Source organism: Sorghum bicolor, chromosome 3, assembly GCF_000003195.3.
Source record: "Sorghum bicolor cultivar BTx623 chromosome 3, Sorghum_bicolor_NCBIv3, whole genome shotgun sequence".
In the NCBI taxonomy this organism is placed as follows: domain Eukaryota; kingdom Viridiplantae; phylum Streptophyta; class Magnoliopsida; order Poales; family Poaceae; genus Sorghum; species Sorghum bicolor.
The window spans coordinates 51,789,192-51,806,694 of record NC_012872.2 but is presented as its reverse complement, the minus strand read 5'-3'; the positions used below and the strand labels follow the sequence as shown (position 1 = coordinate 51,806,694).

At 43.6% G+C, this 17,503-nt stretch overlaps 1 protein-coding gene across 3 annotated transcripts; it reads right to left on the bottom strand.

Moving 5' to 3' along the window:
* Positions 10,139-16,335, bottom strand: LOC8078622 (zinc finger CCCH domain-containing protein 7). 3 transcript variants are annotated; one of them, XM_021457399.1, is made up of 10 exons: positions 14,993-16,335; positions 14,386-14,448; positions 14,155-14,277; positions 13,756-13,806; positions 12,952-13,092; positions 12,296-12,847; positions 11,909-12,024; positions 11,176-11,287; positions 10,691-11,005; positions 10,139-10,560 (listed from the first exon to the last, which is right to left on the bottom strand). In XM_021457399.1, exons 1-6 carry the CDS (start codon positions 16,136-16,138, stop codon positions 12,302-12,304), a joined length of 2,070 nt encoding a protein of 689 aa, XP_021313074.1. In that variant the 5' UTR covers positions 16,139-16,335; the 3' UTR covers positions 10,139-10,560; positions 10,691-11,005; positions 11,176-11,287; positions 11,909-12,024; positions 12,296-12,301. The 3 variants fall into 3 exon arrangements, with proteins under 3 accessions (XP_021313074.1, XP_021313075.1, XP_002455823.1); XM_021457400.1 differs by having other exon boundaries at positions 12,300-12,847; XM_002455778.2 differs by lacking the exons at positions 10,139-10,560; positions 10,691-11,005; positions 11,176-11,287; positions 11,909-12,024 and having other exon boundaries at positions 12,214-12,847.

Sequence of the window (17,503 nt, the reverse complement as noted above, 5' to 3'; positions counted from 1 at the left end):
GGTTGCTCTGCTCTCAACCTCGAGCAAGAGTGAATTGATGAGGAATGGAATGATCTGTCTTAGATCATCCTCTCTTCTCTAGGATCCGACCTTATCCCTTATATATCGAGATAGATCGGGTACATGGCGGTTTGGGGGGTTGATCCTATGGTTTACATGTGCAGGAGTCTAGAAGTGTCTTGCAGCGATGCTCTGTGGACCATGGCGATGTCGTGGAGCCGAATAAGCCTTCGGTGTCGTCCGGCTAGCCTATACTGATATGCTAAGTGTCAGCCTATGTCGGCTTAGACCAGCGTCCTCCAGGAGCGCCTTCTGGAGTCTTCTCAGTGGCGACTGGCGAGAGAGGCTAGATCAAGGGGCTGATGCGCGGGCCTGGAAGCCCCAGGCCCCTAGATGTCGCAAAGAGACTTGTATTCTTGTGTCACATCCCATGCATGACCTTGTGGAAGGAGCGGTTGACAGAGCCGCGCCTAAGGGGTAGCACCGAGGGGGCATGTCTTCTTGCGCCCGGACCTTGGATGGCGTCGCGGCTAGGCGGAGGTCAAGGATCGGGCACTGGCTTCTCATCGATCGGGAGCCGAGCAGAGGTGTTGGCGTGCTCAGGGTTGCATGATTCCTTAGTCTGAGGTGCGTGCGAGCGTACCTGATGGGTATAGTCCCCGAGCCCCCAAGAGATCCTAGAAAGATCGATCGGGGGTTAGGCGGGGCTCCTCAGTTCTACCAGCTGAGAATCCTTGATCCCGAGGCTTAACATACCCCTATGTTAGGATCTTGTCACCAGGCCTTACCGATCGACATACTCGCTCGGTCTGTTCAAAAGGAATAAAGGTCTCATTTATTGAAGAGTAGATTAAGTTTAGTTGCATATACAGAAAACTACTAACATATTTTCTACTCCATTCATTTCAAATTATAATGTGTTTTTATTTTTTCTAGATATATAGCTTAATTTTGTGATGCATTCAAATATATAATATACGTCTAGATACATAAGAAAATAATATATTTGAAAATTAAAATTGTCTTGTAATTTAGAATGAATGGACTAAAATCTAATTAGACTTACAATTTTTTGATTTCTCATCAAATTTCCATTCAGCATACTAACTCCACGTGTTATCAGCCGATGCATGGAAACTTGAACATTCTGAAGTGACAACTAACAAGCAGTGAAGTTGTACAGTGAACTCCCGCGCGCGAAATCTACCACCACACATTTCTCTCCTTTGGTATAAGAGATGAACTAGTTCTATGCTGAGTTGAGCATAGGATACTTTGATTCCCGAATCCGCGCCCAACCACTCGGAGCGCCGGAAGCATTTTGTTTTATTTATTTACATGTTATATATAGTAGGAGTACTATACATATCTCTTCCCGTGAACGAAACAGATAAAAAAAATTATGTGCTGCATCCTTTATATTAGTATTATTATATATGATTAATAAAGAAACAGCAACTCCAGACGGCAGACGGATGACGACGATGATTATAAAAAAAAAGAAAGAAAGAAGGCAGGTGCACATATTTGTAATGTAATCTCTGCCGGGCCAATTAAGCACCGTCAGGCAGCCGTTGCTTCCAACGCCAGCCCTAAACAAAGCAAAGATTGGCCGAGCCAGACCGCAAAGGTTAACTAATCATCATTTAATTAGTTATAATCAACGGGGCTTAACCAATTGGGATTAGATTACATTACCTAAACACGAGGCGATCAGAACAGGGGCCGCTTTTTGGCGCCATCATGTCGCCGGCTGCATCCGTCGATCTATCGCGGCCCTGTTCTCCCCTGCGACTGATTAATGATTATATACTAACTAATTATTTGTGTTATAATAGTTAGTCTGGGGAGAGAAGATGATGGGCACGGCTGATCAGCAGGGACCATGCCGGACGCGTTTATAGACTAAATAGAATTAAAAGATTCGTCTCATAAATTACAGATATATTTAATGTTTAATACATACGTCTAAAGAAGATTCGATGTCGGTACTAAACTGGGCCTACCGAGTGGGTCGTTGTCTGCTGCCTGCTGCTGTGGTTTTATTCTACTACTAGTAGGAGGAGTATTCAGCAGCAGCTGGGGGCGCGTCCGGACAAGCGTCAAGGGGCCGGTAGACATGCCATGTGCCACCTCATCTCCCACGCTTAAAAATTATCTCCTCTATTTTATTTCCCCGGCTCTTGAGTCCTCGCGAACACAGCATGCAGCGTGCAGGGAGGAGCCTAGCTAATTTGCTGGGTGCACCTAGGATGAGCGGCAGGATCCAATCAAGAACACAGGTTGATGAGCACAAACAGTTAATGTGCCGTGCCGTGTCGTGTCACCATGTGGGCTCTATCAGCAGTTAGACATGGCAATACATGAAGGTAGTTTAGTCTGTTGTGCCATCTTGACCAGCCTAGACTCGCTCCTAAGCCCGCGGTGAAGTGGAAGAGTGGAGGGATCGCCATCTTGACCAGCCTAGACTCGCTCCTAAGCCCGCGGTGAAGTGGAAGAGTGGAGGGATCGGAAGAGGAGTGGCTGGAGAGGAGAACCAAAGGGAGGAATGTGGTGCCACCATCGGCGATAGGGAAAGTGGCGGAGCTCGTCGGTTTTGACGCCTAGGGCCAACTGCCACTGTCAAACTATTTTCATGTCTAGTCCTCTTTATTATGCAACCCTACAAAAATTGTCTTAATCAATTAGTTATTCAATAATTCTTAGAAGGGGAAAGAGTTCAACGTTAAAGTAGAACTTAGAATCGAAAATGGGGAAAAATTACCAAGATTCAGAGTAGCCAGCAGGAGAGCAGGACCCCACACGACCACGCTGAGATGAAGAGAATCGAGATGCCAGCCCCAGCCTGCCGGGCGCCAACGTGGGGTTGCCGGCTAGCAACCGCCGTTCGTGCTCGGCTCGCCACAGCTAGTTTAGGCCGCGCGTAGCCAGGCGCCAGGCGTGTGGGTGCGTGGGATAGTTTGGTAGAGAACCATGGCGGCTGGCGGAAGAGCGCTAGGGCGGATCGACGGCCGGCTATGCCGCTCACGATAGAGTTCGGCGGAGAGGAAGCACTACGGCTGAACGGGGACGAAGAATGCCCACGAGTCCTGCGCTCTTCTCTCTGTATTGGGTTGCTGGGCCAGACTCTCTACTGTAGGGAATATTTGGGCCACGCCTAGGGCCATGGCCCTACTAGCCCTAGGCCCAAATCCGCCCCTGGGTGGTGGGGGAGGATGAGAGAAACACGTAAAGATGAGTAAGATGAGTGTTTCACACCATACAAAACTGATGCACTTGGTATCCGAGGACAAGATGTCATAAGATGAAGCATGTAAGGACTGAGTACAAAAGTGTTCAGCAGCTGGGGTCACATTTGAGCAAGCATCAAGGGGCTGGACATGCCATGTGCCACCTCATCCCCCATGCTTAAAATTATTTTTGTCTTTTTTCTCTCCTTCCACCTCGAGTCTTCATGATCACAACATGCAATATGCAGAGAGGAGCCTAGCAAATTTGTCATGTGCACTTACGATGAGTTGCATGACGGTAGTTTAGTCATGTCATGCTAGCCTGATGAACCCGGACTCACCTCTAAGCTAGCAGCGAAGTAGGAGAATGGCGGGAAAGGAGGATGAAAGGGAGGAAAGTGCTACCGCCATCGGTAGTGGAGAAGATGCAAGTGGTGGTGGCACTGATGTGGGGGACGGGGCAATGGGTCAAGAGGGAGTGGAGGACACAAGAGAAATACATCACAATGAATGAGGGGTGTTTTTCACACTGCACAAAAGTGATGCACACGGTATCCGAGAAGGATATGGCACAAGCCGGAGCATGACAAGGACCGATGACTCAATTAATAGATACTTCAAGTATGTATCTTGAATAGATCGGTGTGCCACATCAACAGTGATAATCCAGATTTGGAGATTGAGTTCAAGGGTGTCTTCTCCGCGGTTTGATGGGGTTGGTCAGACATGATGCCCAAGATCATTGGCATGGCTAGAAGAAATCACAAATATAATGGTGGCAGTGACTTTGGCAAGCAATGAGAATGGTGATTCAAAGAAAAGTAATCATGATGTAATGGTACTATGTACTATGGTTTTGATCATGTGTTTTTAGGACAATCCTTTCCTTTGTGAAGTTTTTACTAGATTTGCTAGTAAACAAGAGAAGGACCACGAAGAAACAAGTTTTGTGATAGATAATAGTGGGGGTCACACCACTAGTCTATAACAAGAGTTACAGTACGATATTTTATGTTTGTGGTATGATTTTTTTTCATGGATTGGATTGGTTTTAGCAAGGGTTTCAATTCATCATAAGGTTAACTAGCAACTTGATTCACTGCACTAAAAAGTCCTACTTTTCCCATATTGCTCCTATTGTCTAGCTTTGTCGTCCTTTCAATACATGATGACACAAACAACCCAATAGCTCTGAGGAGCTTCATCCAGTAGTGGGTGCTTGCTTACACCTGTGAGAGCTTGATTTACTGGAAATTCTACTGAGTCCTAGTGGGCTTAGATTCCATGATTCAAGTTTCGAGAAATGGAGAAAATTATGCATTTAAAGTTAGCAAAATTGCAAGAAAGAAAAGTTTCATGAAACAAAAAACAAAACAAGACCGTATGTTTCCTATTATTTTGAGAACAAGACTAAATATTCAACCTTAGAGAAATGTGAAGGACATTGAATCCTCTGTGTCCATGAAAATATGTGGCTCCTATTTGTTCTACTACCTTCATCCTCGAATGCATCATGCCACATTTCATTGTCCATGCAGGAAGTTGGCATTCTAGAAATTGGGGACTAAGCCATTTCCATTGCAATTAAGATAGTTTGATGATCGAATTATGGAAAGCTCAACTTTATAGTCACATCACCATTTAATCGATTCAGGTTGTACCAACTACCTTGTAGTGCGTGTAGGTGAGGCGTCGGGCGGTCCTAAAATTGGTGGCGACTAGCAAGGATGCTATTTGACTACTTGTGGTACTAGACATGGGAATAACCTCTTTATTATTTGTTTCTTATGACGACTAGAATCAAGATGTTCACTTTGAAATTTTGGAACTCAACATTTGCTGCTTATGTTGTTTCACAATAAAAAACAAGTTTGATTTCCTTCCTTATATCAAATTCCATCTTTCTCTTGCTTGTCACATCGAAGGCATTTGGGCAAAACTATACATCCTGTATTTTCATCTCTAATCCTAAGGAAATGAACCAGCCTAGCCCCAAACAAACAAACGGGAATGAGAAAAATGATTCATTGAGGAAAGAAAGAGAATGATGATCCCTTTCCTTTCACGCAGGGTAGTGTACCTCAGCTATTTAGGTTCCTTGTAGTGGAACATGTCGCCTGAGTTAAAGTCCTTTACTTGAATACCCCTAAAGATACGAGGAATAAATGGGAACACAATAGCTTTGTTTGAATTTCAAAGTAATGAAATTATAAATATTTTAGAGTTTAGAGGAAACTGTTACTAGTGGATTCGACCATGAACTATGAACCCATAGAAGAATCAATTTAGTGTAATTTTAAAGGTCAAAGTGCATTTTAAAAAAAAACAGCGGCAGCTAGCTAGCGATGATGCATTTTGAGTACAAGTACTGGCCATGCTCTAGGGGAATAACCTCTTTATTATTTGTTTCCTATATGATGACTGGGAATTGAACGAGCAAATCAGAATTTCACTTTGAATTCCGGAACTCAACATCATGCTACTAATGGTGTTTCATGGTCGAACAACACGTTTGATTTCCTTTTTTATATTAAATTCCATCTTTCTCTTGCTTGACGATCACATCCAAAGCATTTGGTCAAAATACATCCTGTATTTTCACCTCTATAGTCCCGAGGAAATGAACCAACCCGGGCATGAAACAAACAGAAGAGAATGAGAGAAATGATTGCAACCATTGAGAAAAGAAAAGGAATGTATCCCTTTTCTTTATCCCAGGGTAGAGTACCTCAACTGATTAGGTTTCTTCCGGTGAACCTGAGTCTAAGTCCTTTTTCTTGAATACTTGTAAAAAATAAAGGGAAATGGAACACAGCAAGAAGTATATATAGTTTTATTCGAATTTTGAAATAATGAAATTCTAAAGATTTTAGAGTTTAGAGGAAACTGTTACCGGTAGATTCGATCATGCATGAACTGTGAGTGAAAGCCATAGAAGAATATTTTGAAGTGTATTTTAGAAGTCAAAGTGTTACACCCTGGAGAAACAGATACAAGCACCAGAGCAAGCACATGTATGTATTCGCTCCCTCTGTCTTATGCTCCGGTCCATTTCGGGGCTGCAAATAAAAGGCAGTCATCCACTAGACGACTTGTTGATCTGGCTTTTTTCAGCACATCATTGACAGATTGCAGAGCAGCTAGCAAAGGTGTCATGCCGGTGTTTTGGCATCGATCCAGAGAAAGATTAGATCCAGCCTCAGCCTTTTTCCCAGCACAACAAGACCAAAAGGAAGATCCAATCCACATGAGCAGCAGCAGCAGCAACAACAACAATCATTAGCAGGCAGGAGTGGGGTAATTGCTTGGCATTGTGTGCCAGCAAAGCAGCCCAGTCAGCAGCAAAAGGTAGATAGCACGATTACACGTCAGCAGTCAATGCACACACACCACACAGTTTTCCATGCTCTAGGCTCTAGCTAGTAAGTAAGCTTCTTCGTCCATGTTTTTCTAGTTTCTACTTGCCGGGTAGGGCCATTTGTATCAGCGTCAATGTAACCGAATTCTAATCGTGTATGATTTGTTTAAAAAGGGGGGCGAGTCAAGGCGCGAATTATGAGGCTGGATATAGGCACGTCCGTTTCAGTGTCACGAAAAGGACAGGCGGCCCCTCCCTGTTGGGGTTGCGGAATGCCGATGCAGTTTTAGTTCTAATTTTTTTTTAGAAAAATAGACACAGCATTTTCGTTTATTTCTGACAAATATTGTGTGCAATTATGGATTAACTAGGCTCAAAAGATTCATCTCGTAAATTACAAGTAAATTGTACAATTAGTTATTTTTATATCTATATTTAATGTTCCATACATGTGCTGCAAGATTCATGTGACGGGAAATGTAAACAATTTTGTAAAAAAATTGGAAATAAACAAGGCCTGAATCTGGGAGAAGAGGAAGCTCGGGATTCAGGCAGAGCATGCATAAGCCATGAAAGCTGGAGTACAGTCTCATGGACAGCGTTAGCAAACGCTCTCCTGCACCGGTGCAATGCTCATTTCGTCGTCGTCGTCGTCGTCGATACGATACAAGAAAACAGAACTGCTGAAATACAAAAATGGTTGGTTAGTTAGCTAGTACTAGTACGTATCTCCTAGTACAAGATTGGACTTGGACAGACGACATGAGGAACAGGATACGCATGTAGAACACCTTTTTTATGAGAGGAGGAGCACAGGCGTTTTCGTGACAAAGAAAAATGCATGTCATCGATGAGCATGAGGACAACTGGACGAGCTGATGAGGCACGATCCAGGGTTCAAGGATCGTCGGCATACGGCATCGCGGTTGTTTGGACGCTAGGGGCGGTGGCGCCATTGGCCATTGGCGAAGCTGCAGCAGCAGGAAGCAGGACGCCGACAGGTACCTCGCCTGCAAGCTTTGCCCCCAAGAAATTCAGAGTTTTGGTAGGACGCGCTCATGATGCCCACTGTCTCTTCATCAAATACAGCACACGGGGTCAAGAAACGGGATGGATGGATGGATGTACAGCAAAGGCCCAGTCAGTCTCCAGAGGTCCGGAACCCATGATTTTGCCCCCCCAAAAATTTTTCCTCATACTTATCTGTAAGTGTCGACCGATGGCGAGTAACCAGCTGCTGATTGCTGCTCAAACGCTTCATCATCATAACCTGCTGATCTGATTTAAACATGCGATTCAGTTGACAAAGAAAGAAAAGGAAGGAAGAAATGACGCATTTTGATTCTAGGAGTTTTAAGTATTTATTTTTTAGTTGAGTATAGAAAAAACTGTGGTACTTGTTATTGCGGCGGTCTGATATGACAAGGCTGGGAAAGCGACATAAAGACTCGATCAACAATGGTTGTTCTTGCACAACGGTCAAAGCAAAGACAGTTAAAAACCACACAGTGACGTAGTAGCACAGAATACATACAGGAGGGCATCCTATTAGGAATTCAGCGGGAGCAGACGCGTCTCAGGAAGCGGCTGTTCCAGCTGAATTCAGAGGGGCCATCCATGTTCTTCAGAACCTTAGCTGAATCTGAATGAATGCAGGGGGTTTTCCCTGTTACATAGCTGAGGAGTTGTTTTGTCAGCTTCAGTAGTGAGTTCCTGTGCAGGATTAATACAGCAGGTGCGGGGAGAAGACATGGCACGAAATGGCGTCAACCATGTTCAGATAAAAGGATGAACGGAATGCAAAGTCACACCAAGCATCTTTGAAGTAGTAGCATACATGCATTATTTTTCTGCTCAGTTTGCGGCGGTCCAACAATTCCAGCTGATGAGCCCAAACAATTTACTAGACTAACTGCTATCTTGGAAATGGGGTATTCATAAGAAAAAAAAAACAATGCGGTTTTTTTACAAGAAATAACTTCATAGTGTTCATGAAAACCTTTTTTTTATCATTCTCTTGCATATTTATGATGACTTTTTCCCCTTCCTCTATTGCACATTCATGAGAACAGTGCAAAAGGAAATGGCAAGCACTGATGCACAAAAACAGAGTGCAAGTGGCATGATGACAAACCACAATTGGGAGAGACACATATCAATATGAAAAGAAATGCCCTAATGAGTCATGCATTTATATTTTCCTTCCAAAACCAGAGCCACATGCTCTCAACTTACTACTACTCTTCGTGTGGCCTACAACTGTATTGGTTTGGTTCAGTCCAATGTTGACCAAATAAAAACAGAAAGCGTTCAACCATGCCTCAGCTGCTGAAAATGTTTTCGGCGAATAAGAGGTAACTGACAGATATGACGAAATGCATGCTGCAGAAAGCAGGCTGTGTTTAGCTACATCAACCTGGCAGATGATCATGATAGTAGATGAATAATGGAAGGTACGTAACCAAGCCGAGCAAACATTGTTGTGAACTCATACATCAGAAACAAAATCCACATCTACAAGAATGATGTATCAAACTATCAATCCCTGCTAAATATGACTACATTATACGTATATGGGGAGAGCTCAGTTACAACGAGGAGAGCAGGGAGGCAGCGTCTGGAGCTGAGCATATCCGTCATGCTTGAAGGCGAAGGGATGACCGGTAGATGCAGGATCGAGCATTTGTCATCCTTTTTCTGTTCTCTTCTATGCTACACAGCCGAAATGTTCTTTTTGTTTTTTTAAGAACACGCATATTCTGCTCGAGCTCATAATACTGGTAAAATCACTACCATTTAACAAGTCACATTCTTTCGTGCAACCACATATCCAAGGCCTTGTTTAGTTTCCAAAATATTTTACAAAACTTTTCACATTTCCTAACACATCGAATCTTGCGGCACATACATGAAGCACTAAATATAAATAAAAGAAATAATTAATTACATAGTTTACCTGTAATTTGTGAAACGAATCTTTTAAGCCTAAACATCTCCAACAACTTGGTAAAATTCACTTGTCAAATCTTGAGTTATAGCAAGTTGCTAATTTGTTTAGCAAAAGAAAAAAGGATGTGTCTCCAATAAGTTGTTATTCTCACTTGGTAAAAATAAAGAATGACAGATGAGACCCGCTCACTTGGTAAAAGAATATGTGTCTCCAACAAGTTGCGCTCGGGATAGCAACTTGGAATAGCAACTTGACAAATCTCGGCAGTAGAAACCTCTAGATAGCAACTTGGGAAATTTAGCAAGTTGACATAAGAAGTTGTTGGAGGATTTTTATACTTTTAGCAAATTTGGTAGGATAGTATGTTGAAATACTAAATTGTTGGAGATGCTCCATGATTGGACAATATTTGTTATGTTTCTATTTTGCAAAAGTTTTCAGAAGTAAACAAGGCCCAAGTGGACCCTTGGTAAACTTGTAACTGCAAAACGCAAATTCTGCACAAACAGCAAGGGAAGAGAAAGCGACAAATTAACTACGCCCACATCGCCACGTGAATGAACCTATCCAGTTCCCATGACGTGATGCACAGAGTATATGTTGAGGCGCACAAGTCGCTCAGACCATAATTTCGACTCAGTTGCTTGCTTTCCTTTCGGGAGTGACAGTGACAGTAATACTTAGCAAATCAGGATAACAACCACACACACACCTCAGCCCGGATTCTTGGTAAATGGAAAATGACAGTTGCATGTGAAGTTGTGAACTCCTCCCACACGCGCCGATGCAAAGCGCAAAGCGCAAACACACACACAAAGAAACAACAGAGCATGGAGCCGTGGATTTTACTGCGGAGACCTTGAGGGTAATTTGTTCAAAGGAATTGGATTGGACACCATCATATGATGGACAGAACAAACTTGGCTGTTGTAGTAGTGAGAAACAGCGTCACAGTCACCTGGTCATGTGACGACGGTCAGGCGTAGAGGGACACAGCTCACATGCCTGCTTCCATGGCAAAGCTGCAGTGATGAATCAGCATGTGAGCCCTCTCAGTGACCATGTGAATGTAATTCTGAAACGATGCAATATCTGCAGAGATTTCGACAGCACACAAGTAGGCACGGCCGCACGGATCAGTCCAGCACATACCTGGGGCCTTCAGCATCTGCTATGGCGTACCACAATCTTTTCAGCTATAATACTTCACAAGTAATTCTGAACCCAAGAGATCGGAACGGAGATCCCGGGGGCATTGCATGCATGCATGCAAAGCCCAGACCATGCACTGCACCAGGCTAATGTTGGTCGCCAGCAAAGGTACCCAACAAGTCTGCCACAGATGTGTCCCGAATCATGATGATGATCCAAGACTAAACTCCAGCCCCGATAGCTGCCTGCCATTCTCATGTGGCAAACGGACGTAAAAGCTCTTGCATGGAGGAATAGGAATCCGAGTTCCCTGGCCTGAAAAAAAAGTTGATAAGATCACTTTTCTTTCCTCAAACTCTTTCTAAAGGCAAGGCAGAAGCTTGATACCAAAGCAGCTGGAGAAATCGGCCCACATACAGTATTGTTTTCATGGGGAAGCATCTTTCAATAGACAGCTCAACAGAAAGTAATGTACGGAAACCCACCTGACAGGAGGGGAGGTGCCTCACAAAACAGTCCCTTGTTAGGAACCGAATAATGACACATCAAGTCCCATTGTGCTACCTCGTGACTTGAGGTTCAACTTTTCCATGACATCTAAGCAAAGGGATCACGTCAGATTTCTGTATCAAAGCTGTGGATAACTCACAAGGAATCAACTAAACAAGCCCTATTGTCCCGTAACAGATACCACCCCTAGCCCTTACAAAAAAAATTGTACAACTACGGATACATCAAGGCAAGATATAGTCGTCAAAGTTGCTCCATCAAGATCATAAAAAGTTTCATTCCTCCGTTTTACAAAGAAGAACAGCATCAGTAAATTTGAACGGAGAAATTACACACAAGTCGATGCAATTATCTCTGTGCCACAGCAAAACCACTGATGAAATACCTATATGCCAACACAGGCGATGGCATATAAGGAATTCATTAATTATTGGTGGCACAGGGAGAATTAATTCATCAATATAATGAACATTAAATAAAGCATATCAAGAACATGGGGATGGTTGAGAAGACATGGATTACTATTATGCACAAATTCACATAAACCGCATGAAGAAAGAAGTAAAATTCACATTTCAACTGAGAAATGACTTCCAAAGTGAAGTTCACTATAACTATATGTCAAAGTTAGTCCAAGGAGTCACTCATGACAATTACATGTTGAGTTAGTTCATGCAAGTATTAATTGGAGGAGGCATTCTGTCGTACCAGTAAGCTCATCCAACTATTTGCTCCATGTAACTACAGTGTGGGTTGAACTTGTTCACGGAGTCCACGAAAGTCATCCTTTGAAGACTAGAGAAATAGTAAACATGTGCCATCTTCTGCAAAATTAAGTCCTCGGTCAACTTTATTAGTACCAAAACAACTATATACATTCGTCTACAGTGAAATTTTCCTGTTGACCTTGCAAGAAGCCAAAATAGAAAACAAACTTTGATATGCAGTTACAGCAAGGAAACTGGCAGAGTATCAGAAGAGTCAAATGGACATGGGCATGAATTCAATCCACGTAAACAGTAACTGGCGAAATTTTATATTGACTTAATATATAGTGCAAAATACAGGTATAAAAAAAACAGTATTCACACATACTTTCCTCTAACTGCCAGCACCAAACAAGAACTCCTGCAAAATCCTAGAAGCCTCTGAGACTTCATGCTGAGTATGTATTGATCCAGGTGTTGCAATAGAATCAACAGGTAAAGTAGTTTTTTTCAGGTCTGAACATGGATGCCTAGTAGCTTCTTTCGATGAATTCTTATCTTCTAGCAGTAGATTAGGTTTCTGGTAATTTTGCTTCACAATTTTTTGCCTTTCTGCTTCATGTCCTCCGAGGTTATGCTGAGTACCATTTGCATTCCTTTGCTTCTCCATGGACAAAGCATCCAGGTGCAGGCTGCTCAAATTCGATTGACCTTTACCAAAGGGACGAAACTGCACGCCCTTTGGAATACGATTAGAAACATTCTGAGATTTGCTGGAGACACCAGTGAGGTTTCTAAGGATAGAACTACTAGGAGCACCATTGTGAACTGTTGTGTTCTTCTGGCTTCTTGTATGCTCCCTGAGGTTTGTTTTCTCATATGCCAGTGAAACATCAGAAGTCTTTGCATCTTGTGTGGGAGTACCTTCTGTAGTTCGCATCTGATAAAGAATGAAATTTGTATAAATTACTCAGAAATTAAATTGTCCCAGGCTATTACACTTAAATAAGTAAAATGCCAGAAATAATTAGGTCAATTACGTACCACATGAGAGAATTTGCATTTATCACCTCTGGCACACATGCCATTGTTTTTATAGTTATGGCATTCGTACTTTGACAACTCATGGTCATATGGACACCCTTCTCCTTTCAAACAAGAACCACATGCAAAATGTGTGCAGGGCTGCAAGAAATGGGAAGAGATTAGAAAAAAAGACCATGGCATGCAACGCATCCATGTAAGAGGAAATTTAGATGCACTTTGATAAAGCTAAGGTTAGAAGATAGCACTCCACCCCATCTGAACAGATCCTTGGAATTACATACATTCCAATTACAAATACCATGTTAGCACCCATTGTGCAAAACTTAATTATAAGCACTGATACGGATATTGGATTACTCCCTCCATTCTAAATTGCAAGTCGTTCTGCTTTTCTAGATCCATAGCCTTGCTATGCACTTAGATACACCTTATGTCTAGATACATAATAAAAGTTATGTATCTAGAAAAGCCAAGACAACTTACAATTTCGAACAGAGGGAACAGCATCTTGCACAGGTCGAAGTGAAGCATTATTGACATATTAAATATGCATAAGTGAGGATGAAATGTGTTCTAATTTTTTTTAAGTGGGTGATACCCTATTCCTAAATATAAAAGCAGAATTAGGACAGTAACTCAGCATGGATGGATTGTGTGATGGCTTTGGAAAATAGGTTTACTTTGAAGGACATGCCGCTTTATAGAAACAAACTAGTGAACTGCCCATATAATAGTCTAACTATAATAACTATAATGCATAAAAAACACTATAATCATATGATAAGTTCAATATATATGTACCTTAGATTTTGTTGAAGGTGTAAAATCATGGGAATACTTGCAATTATTGCCCTGCAAAAGAGAAAAGGAGAATCAGAAGAATTGACAAAGACAAACAATCAGCAAAAAAACTAGTTAATATATCTGTTATTTTAAAAATAATATCCACTAAGTACAAAATCGACAATTTCGTTATTTAAACAAATTTTGCATTTGATACGGCTTGACCATGATATCTAGCAATCAGGAATTTGTGATGATGACTAAATCTCAGTACAAGGAAACCAGAACCATTGATGAACTTTCAGCCTAAAATAAGGCAAAGAATGTAAAAAGAGAAGCAGCATTACATGAAAACACAATCTGCTTGAAGTGAATTAGATATAAGGAAATAAGTTACGTTGGCCGTATAATACTCACCTGCTGGCACTTCCCATGGTCATAGAAGTAGCAAGGTTTTTTTGGCTTTATAACACGAGTAAGTTTTGGTCTTCTAACTCCATCAGCTATCTGTTGCAGTGCCCGGTTGATTCTTTTATTTTTCTGGATGTCAATTGTCAATAGCATTAGAAAGCAAATTTCACACTTTAGAAGAGAAACAATTCATACAAAAGCGATTGGGACTCAAATGGTGTCAAGACTATAACATACCGTCTTTTTGGCCTTCCTCTGTTCTGTCTGAGTGCGTTTTCTCTTCTTCCCAGGGTTGGGAGCCTGTAATAGATTGGAAAGGCAGGTACTGAAATTAGCATATTCAGCCAAAAAAAATATCAGCAGAGAAGAACCTATTGTAATCAAGGCATGAAGATGGCCATCTGCAGAAATGAGTTTTGTGCTCCTCTTAGGCCTTGTTTGTTTGATCCCAAAATCAAGGGGACTGATGGGGGTTGAGGAGGATTTTGACTTGTAGGGGATTTAATCCCCCTCAATCCCCTCCAATCCCCTTGGTTTTGACAAACGAACAGGCCCTTAAAGAGCGCACATGTATCATTTTAAGATGTAGCATATAACCTTGACATGTAAGATTAAAAAACATATTGAATTCGTTTAAAAAAGGCAGCACAGGAAACATTGAGCGCACATGTATCATTTTAAGTGTAGCATATAACCTTGACATGTAAGATTAAAAAACATATTGAATTCGTTTAAAAAAGGAAGCACAGGAAACATTAAACCTCACTAGGTAAATGAACTGGAAAATGCATGGTTAAGACAGAAGAAGCAATAAACAATAACATTTAAAACCAGTATCAGATACCTCATTGTCAGGCAGCGGATTCTCATTCCAATCCACAACATCATCATAAGTGACAGCTTGAGCCCTGGTAACAGGTATTTGTGCATCACCTCTGACAATAGCATCCCTATTCAGTATAAGATCATCATTTCCGATTTCAGGTGTTGAGTGCAAATTCCCAAACTGTGTGCCATGATCACAAGTTTTATCTGGCCCTGAGCCTCTACTGATGGAATTGCCTTCCAATTTCTCATCTTCACCATCTTCATCTCCATGCTCGGAATCTACAGATTCTTCTGAACCAAAATCCTGAAACTCGCCCTCAATCTCTCCTTCCTCGAAACCACCACCACCGTTCTGCTCATGATCACAGTTTCTAAGTGGTTCTCCCTCTTCAATCCCACCATCCAACTGTTTCGACTCCTCAGATGCCTTGCTATTCTGCAGGTCACCTGCAGAAACTGCACAACTCTGTGCTGATATCACTCCAGCATCAACATCATCAATCAACCCTGTAAAGTCTGTCATCATCGCTTCAAGCAGAAGACGGCCTTCATCATCACCCACTGCTACCTCTACCGATTCATCGACTTTCGTCCCCAAGAGAGACTCCACCGACTTCAAAGATAAGTCCTCCACCGCCACCAGTCCAGCTACAACTGCTGACTCCTCCACCTCAGCGCTGGTCTTACACGAGGTGCTTTCTACGACAAGTGCTGCTGATTCTTCCACCTCGGCTCTGGTCATACCCGAGGTGCTTTCTACGACAAGTACCGCGTCCGCACCCTCGTGCTTCAGCGCCTCAGACTCACCCAGGTCGAGGGTAGGGTTCGCCGCGGCCGGTTGATAGACGGCCCCGTAGAGCGAAAGGCCTCCCGCATCCGCCGCCTCGATTTCCACATCCTTCAGCCGATCACAATCGGCGCCATTAGGTCTTTCTGGGGAATCGTCGGAGTCCCCACCGACAGGGTCCGCGGCGACGGGCTCGGGCTCGGGCGGCGCTATGCCGCAGGGCGACTGGTTGATGTGGAGGCAGTGGGAGAAGAGGCGGGAGAGCGTGCGGAAGGAGGCGCTGTCGAGGTGTGACCGCCGGCGAGTGAAGACGGCAGCGGCAGCGAGGGCGGAGGGGGTCGGCGCCACAGACGGCGGCGCGAGGGCATCCTCCATGGTCAAGGACTGGGTGGGCTGGAACTAGGGCTTAGGGTCTGAGACGGCGGCTCGAGTCGCCGCTGGAGCTCGCCGTCGGCAGCGGCGGCGGCGGGACGATAATATAAGAGGAGAAGAAAGAAAGAAAAGCCATCGCGAAGGGCTGCGGCACAGGCAGGCGTGTTGGGCCAGAGTAGGAAATCCGCAAGTCTCCCCGCTAGGCCCGTTCGTTGTTCTCTATTATTTCTTTAAAATTTCTTTAAAACTTGTGGCCTTAAAGGCTGTTTGGCACGGTCACGAGCGGCTTCTCGTCACAGTCGTTTAAAAAAAGGCAACTTATCATACCTAACCTACCTTCGTTACGACCTATGTAACCATCAATTAAGATTACAGTATCTAGATCCAATATCTGAGGTTTTTTTTCACTTAAATCTCTCCATCTGTGGGTTTAAATTTAACCAATGTGTATTCAGATAGGAGGGTTTAAGTGAAAAAAACCTTAGACGTTAGATATAGATCATGTGGCCTTAGAGCATCTCCAACCGTTTTGCAAATAGGCTTTGCATTCATGTATTTGCAAAAAAGTCTTTAAAACATCTATACAACGGTTTGGCATTTGGACTTTGCAATTTTATTAACTTGGCAAAAAGAGGGAAAGGATTGACATATATGCCAAGCATGTTCACACTTGACATTGGCAAACCGGCGCGAAGTCCGCGCGCGGCTACGCGTTGAGGTCGCGCGAGTTTGGCGACATCCCACTGCTAGTCTTTCCTGCGAACTGCCCATCGGTCTTCCATCAACACCGGGTACTCCATCGATGCCCTCCCAATTGTTTGTTGTTGGGTACCATAATAAGGGATACCCAAACCAGAGCAATAAAAAACGCAAATAAACACACTAACCACAATCATCAGGGCTTCGGACGCAAATTCCGACTCGCCCGACCCCTCAGGGCATCGGACGCAAATTCCGACTCGCCCGACCCCTCAGGGCTTCGGACGCAAGTTCCGCTTCGCCCGATCCCTCAGGACATCGGACGCAAGTTCCGCCTCGCCCGGCCCCGTCCGGGCTCGGATGCCGGACCCCACTCCGCCTGGGCAGCAAGACTTCCACCGCACGGCGCCCGTACCCACGACATGACAGACACGATGGCTTCCATACCGCGGCAGGGCAAGGCGATAACTATTCCAACCACCCTGGTCACTGTGCCCTTACCTCCTTCACTGTGACATACTGCCTCACAGTAGGGGGGGAATGGGGGAGTTTAATCAACACCACTGTTTGAGGTCACTTCCCGCTATTGACAGCATGTGCAGCAGTGCTGACGACCCGACCCCCACGACTCCTACAGGGTTCGGTAACACTCTACAGGAACAGCCATAC

Coding starts and splice junctions, on each gene's coding strand:
- LOC8078622 (XM_021457399.1), bottom strand. CDS start 16,138: ATGGAGGATGCCCTCGCGCCGCCGTCTGTGGCGCCGACCCCCTCCGCC. Junction 14,449..14,992: donor ATCCGCTGCCTGACAATGAG/GTATCTGATACT, acceptor AATCTATTACAG/GCTCCCAACCCTGGGAAGAA. Junction 12,848..12,951: donor AATGCAAATTCTCTCATGTG/GTACGTAATTGA, acceptor ATTCTTTATCAG/ATGCGAACTACAGAAGGTAC.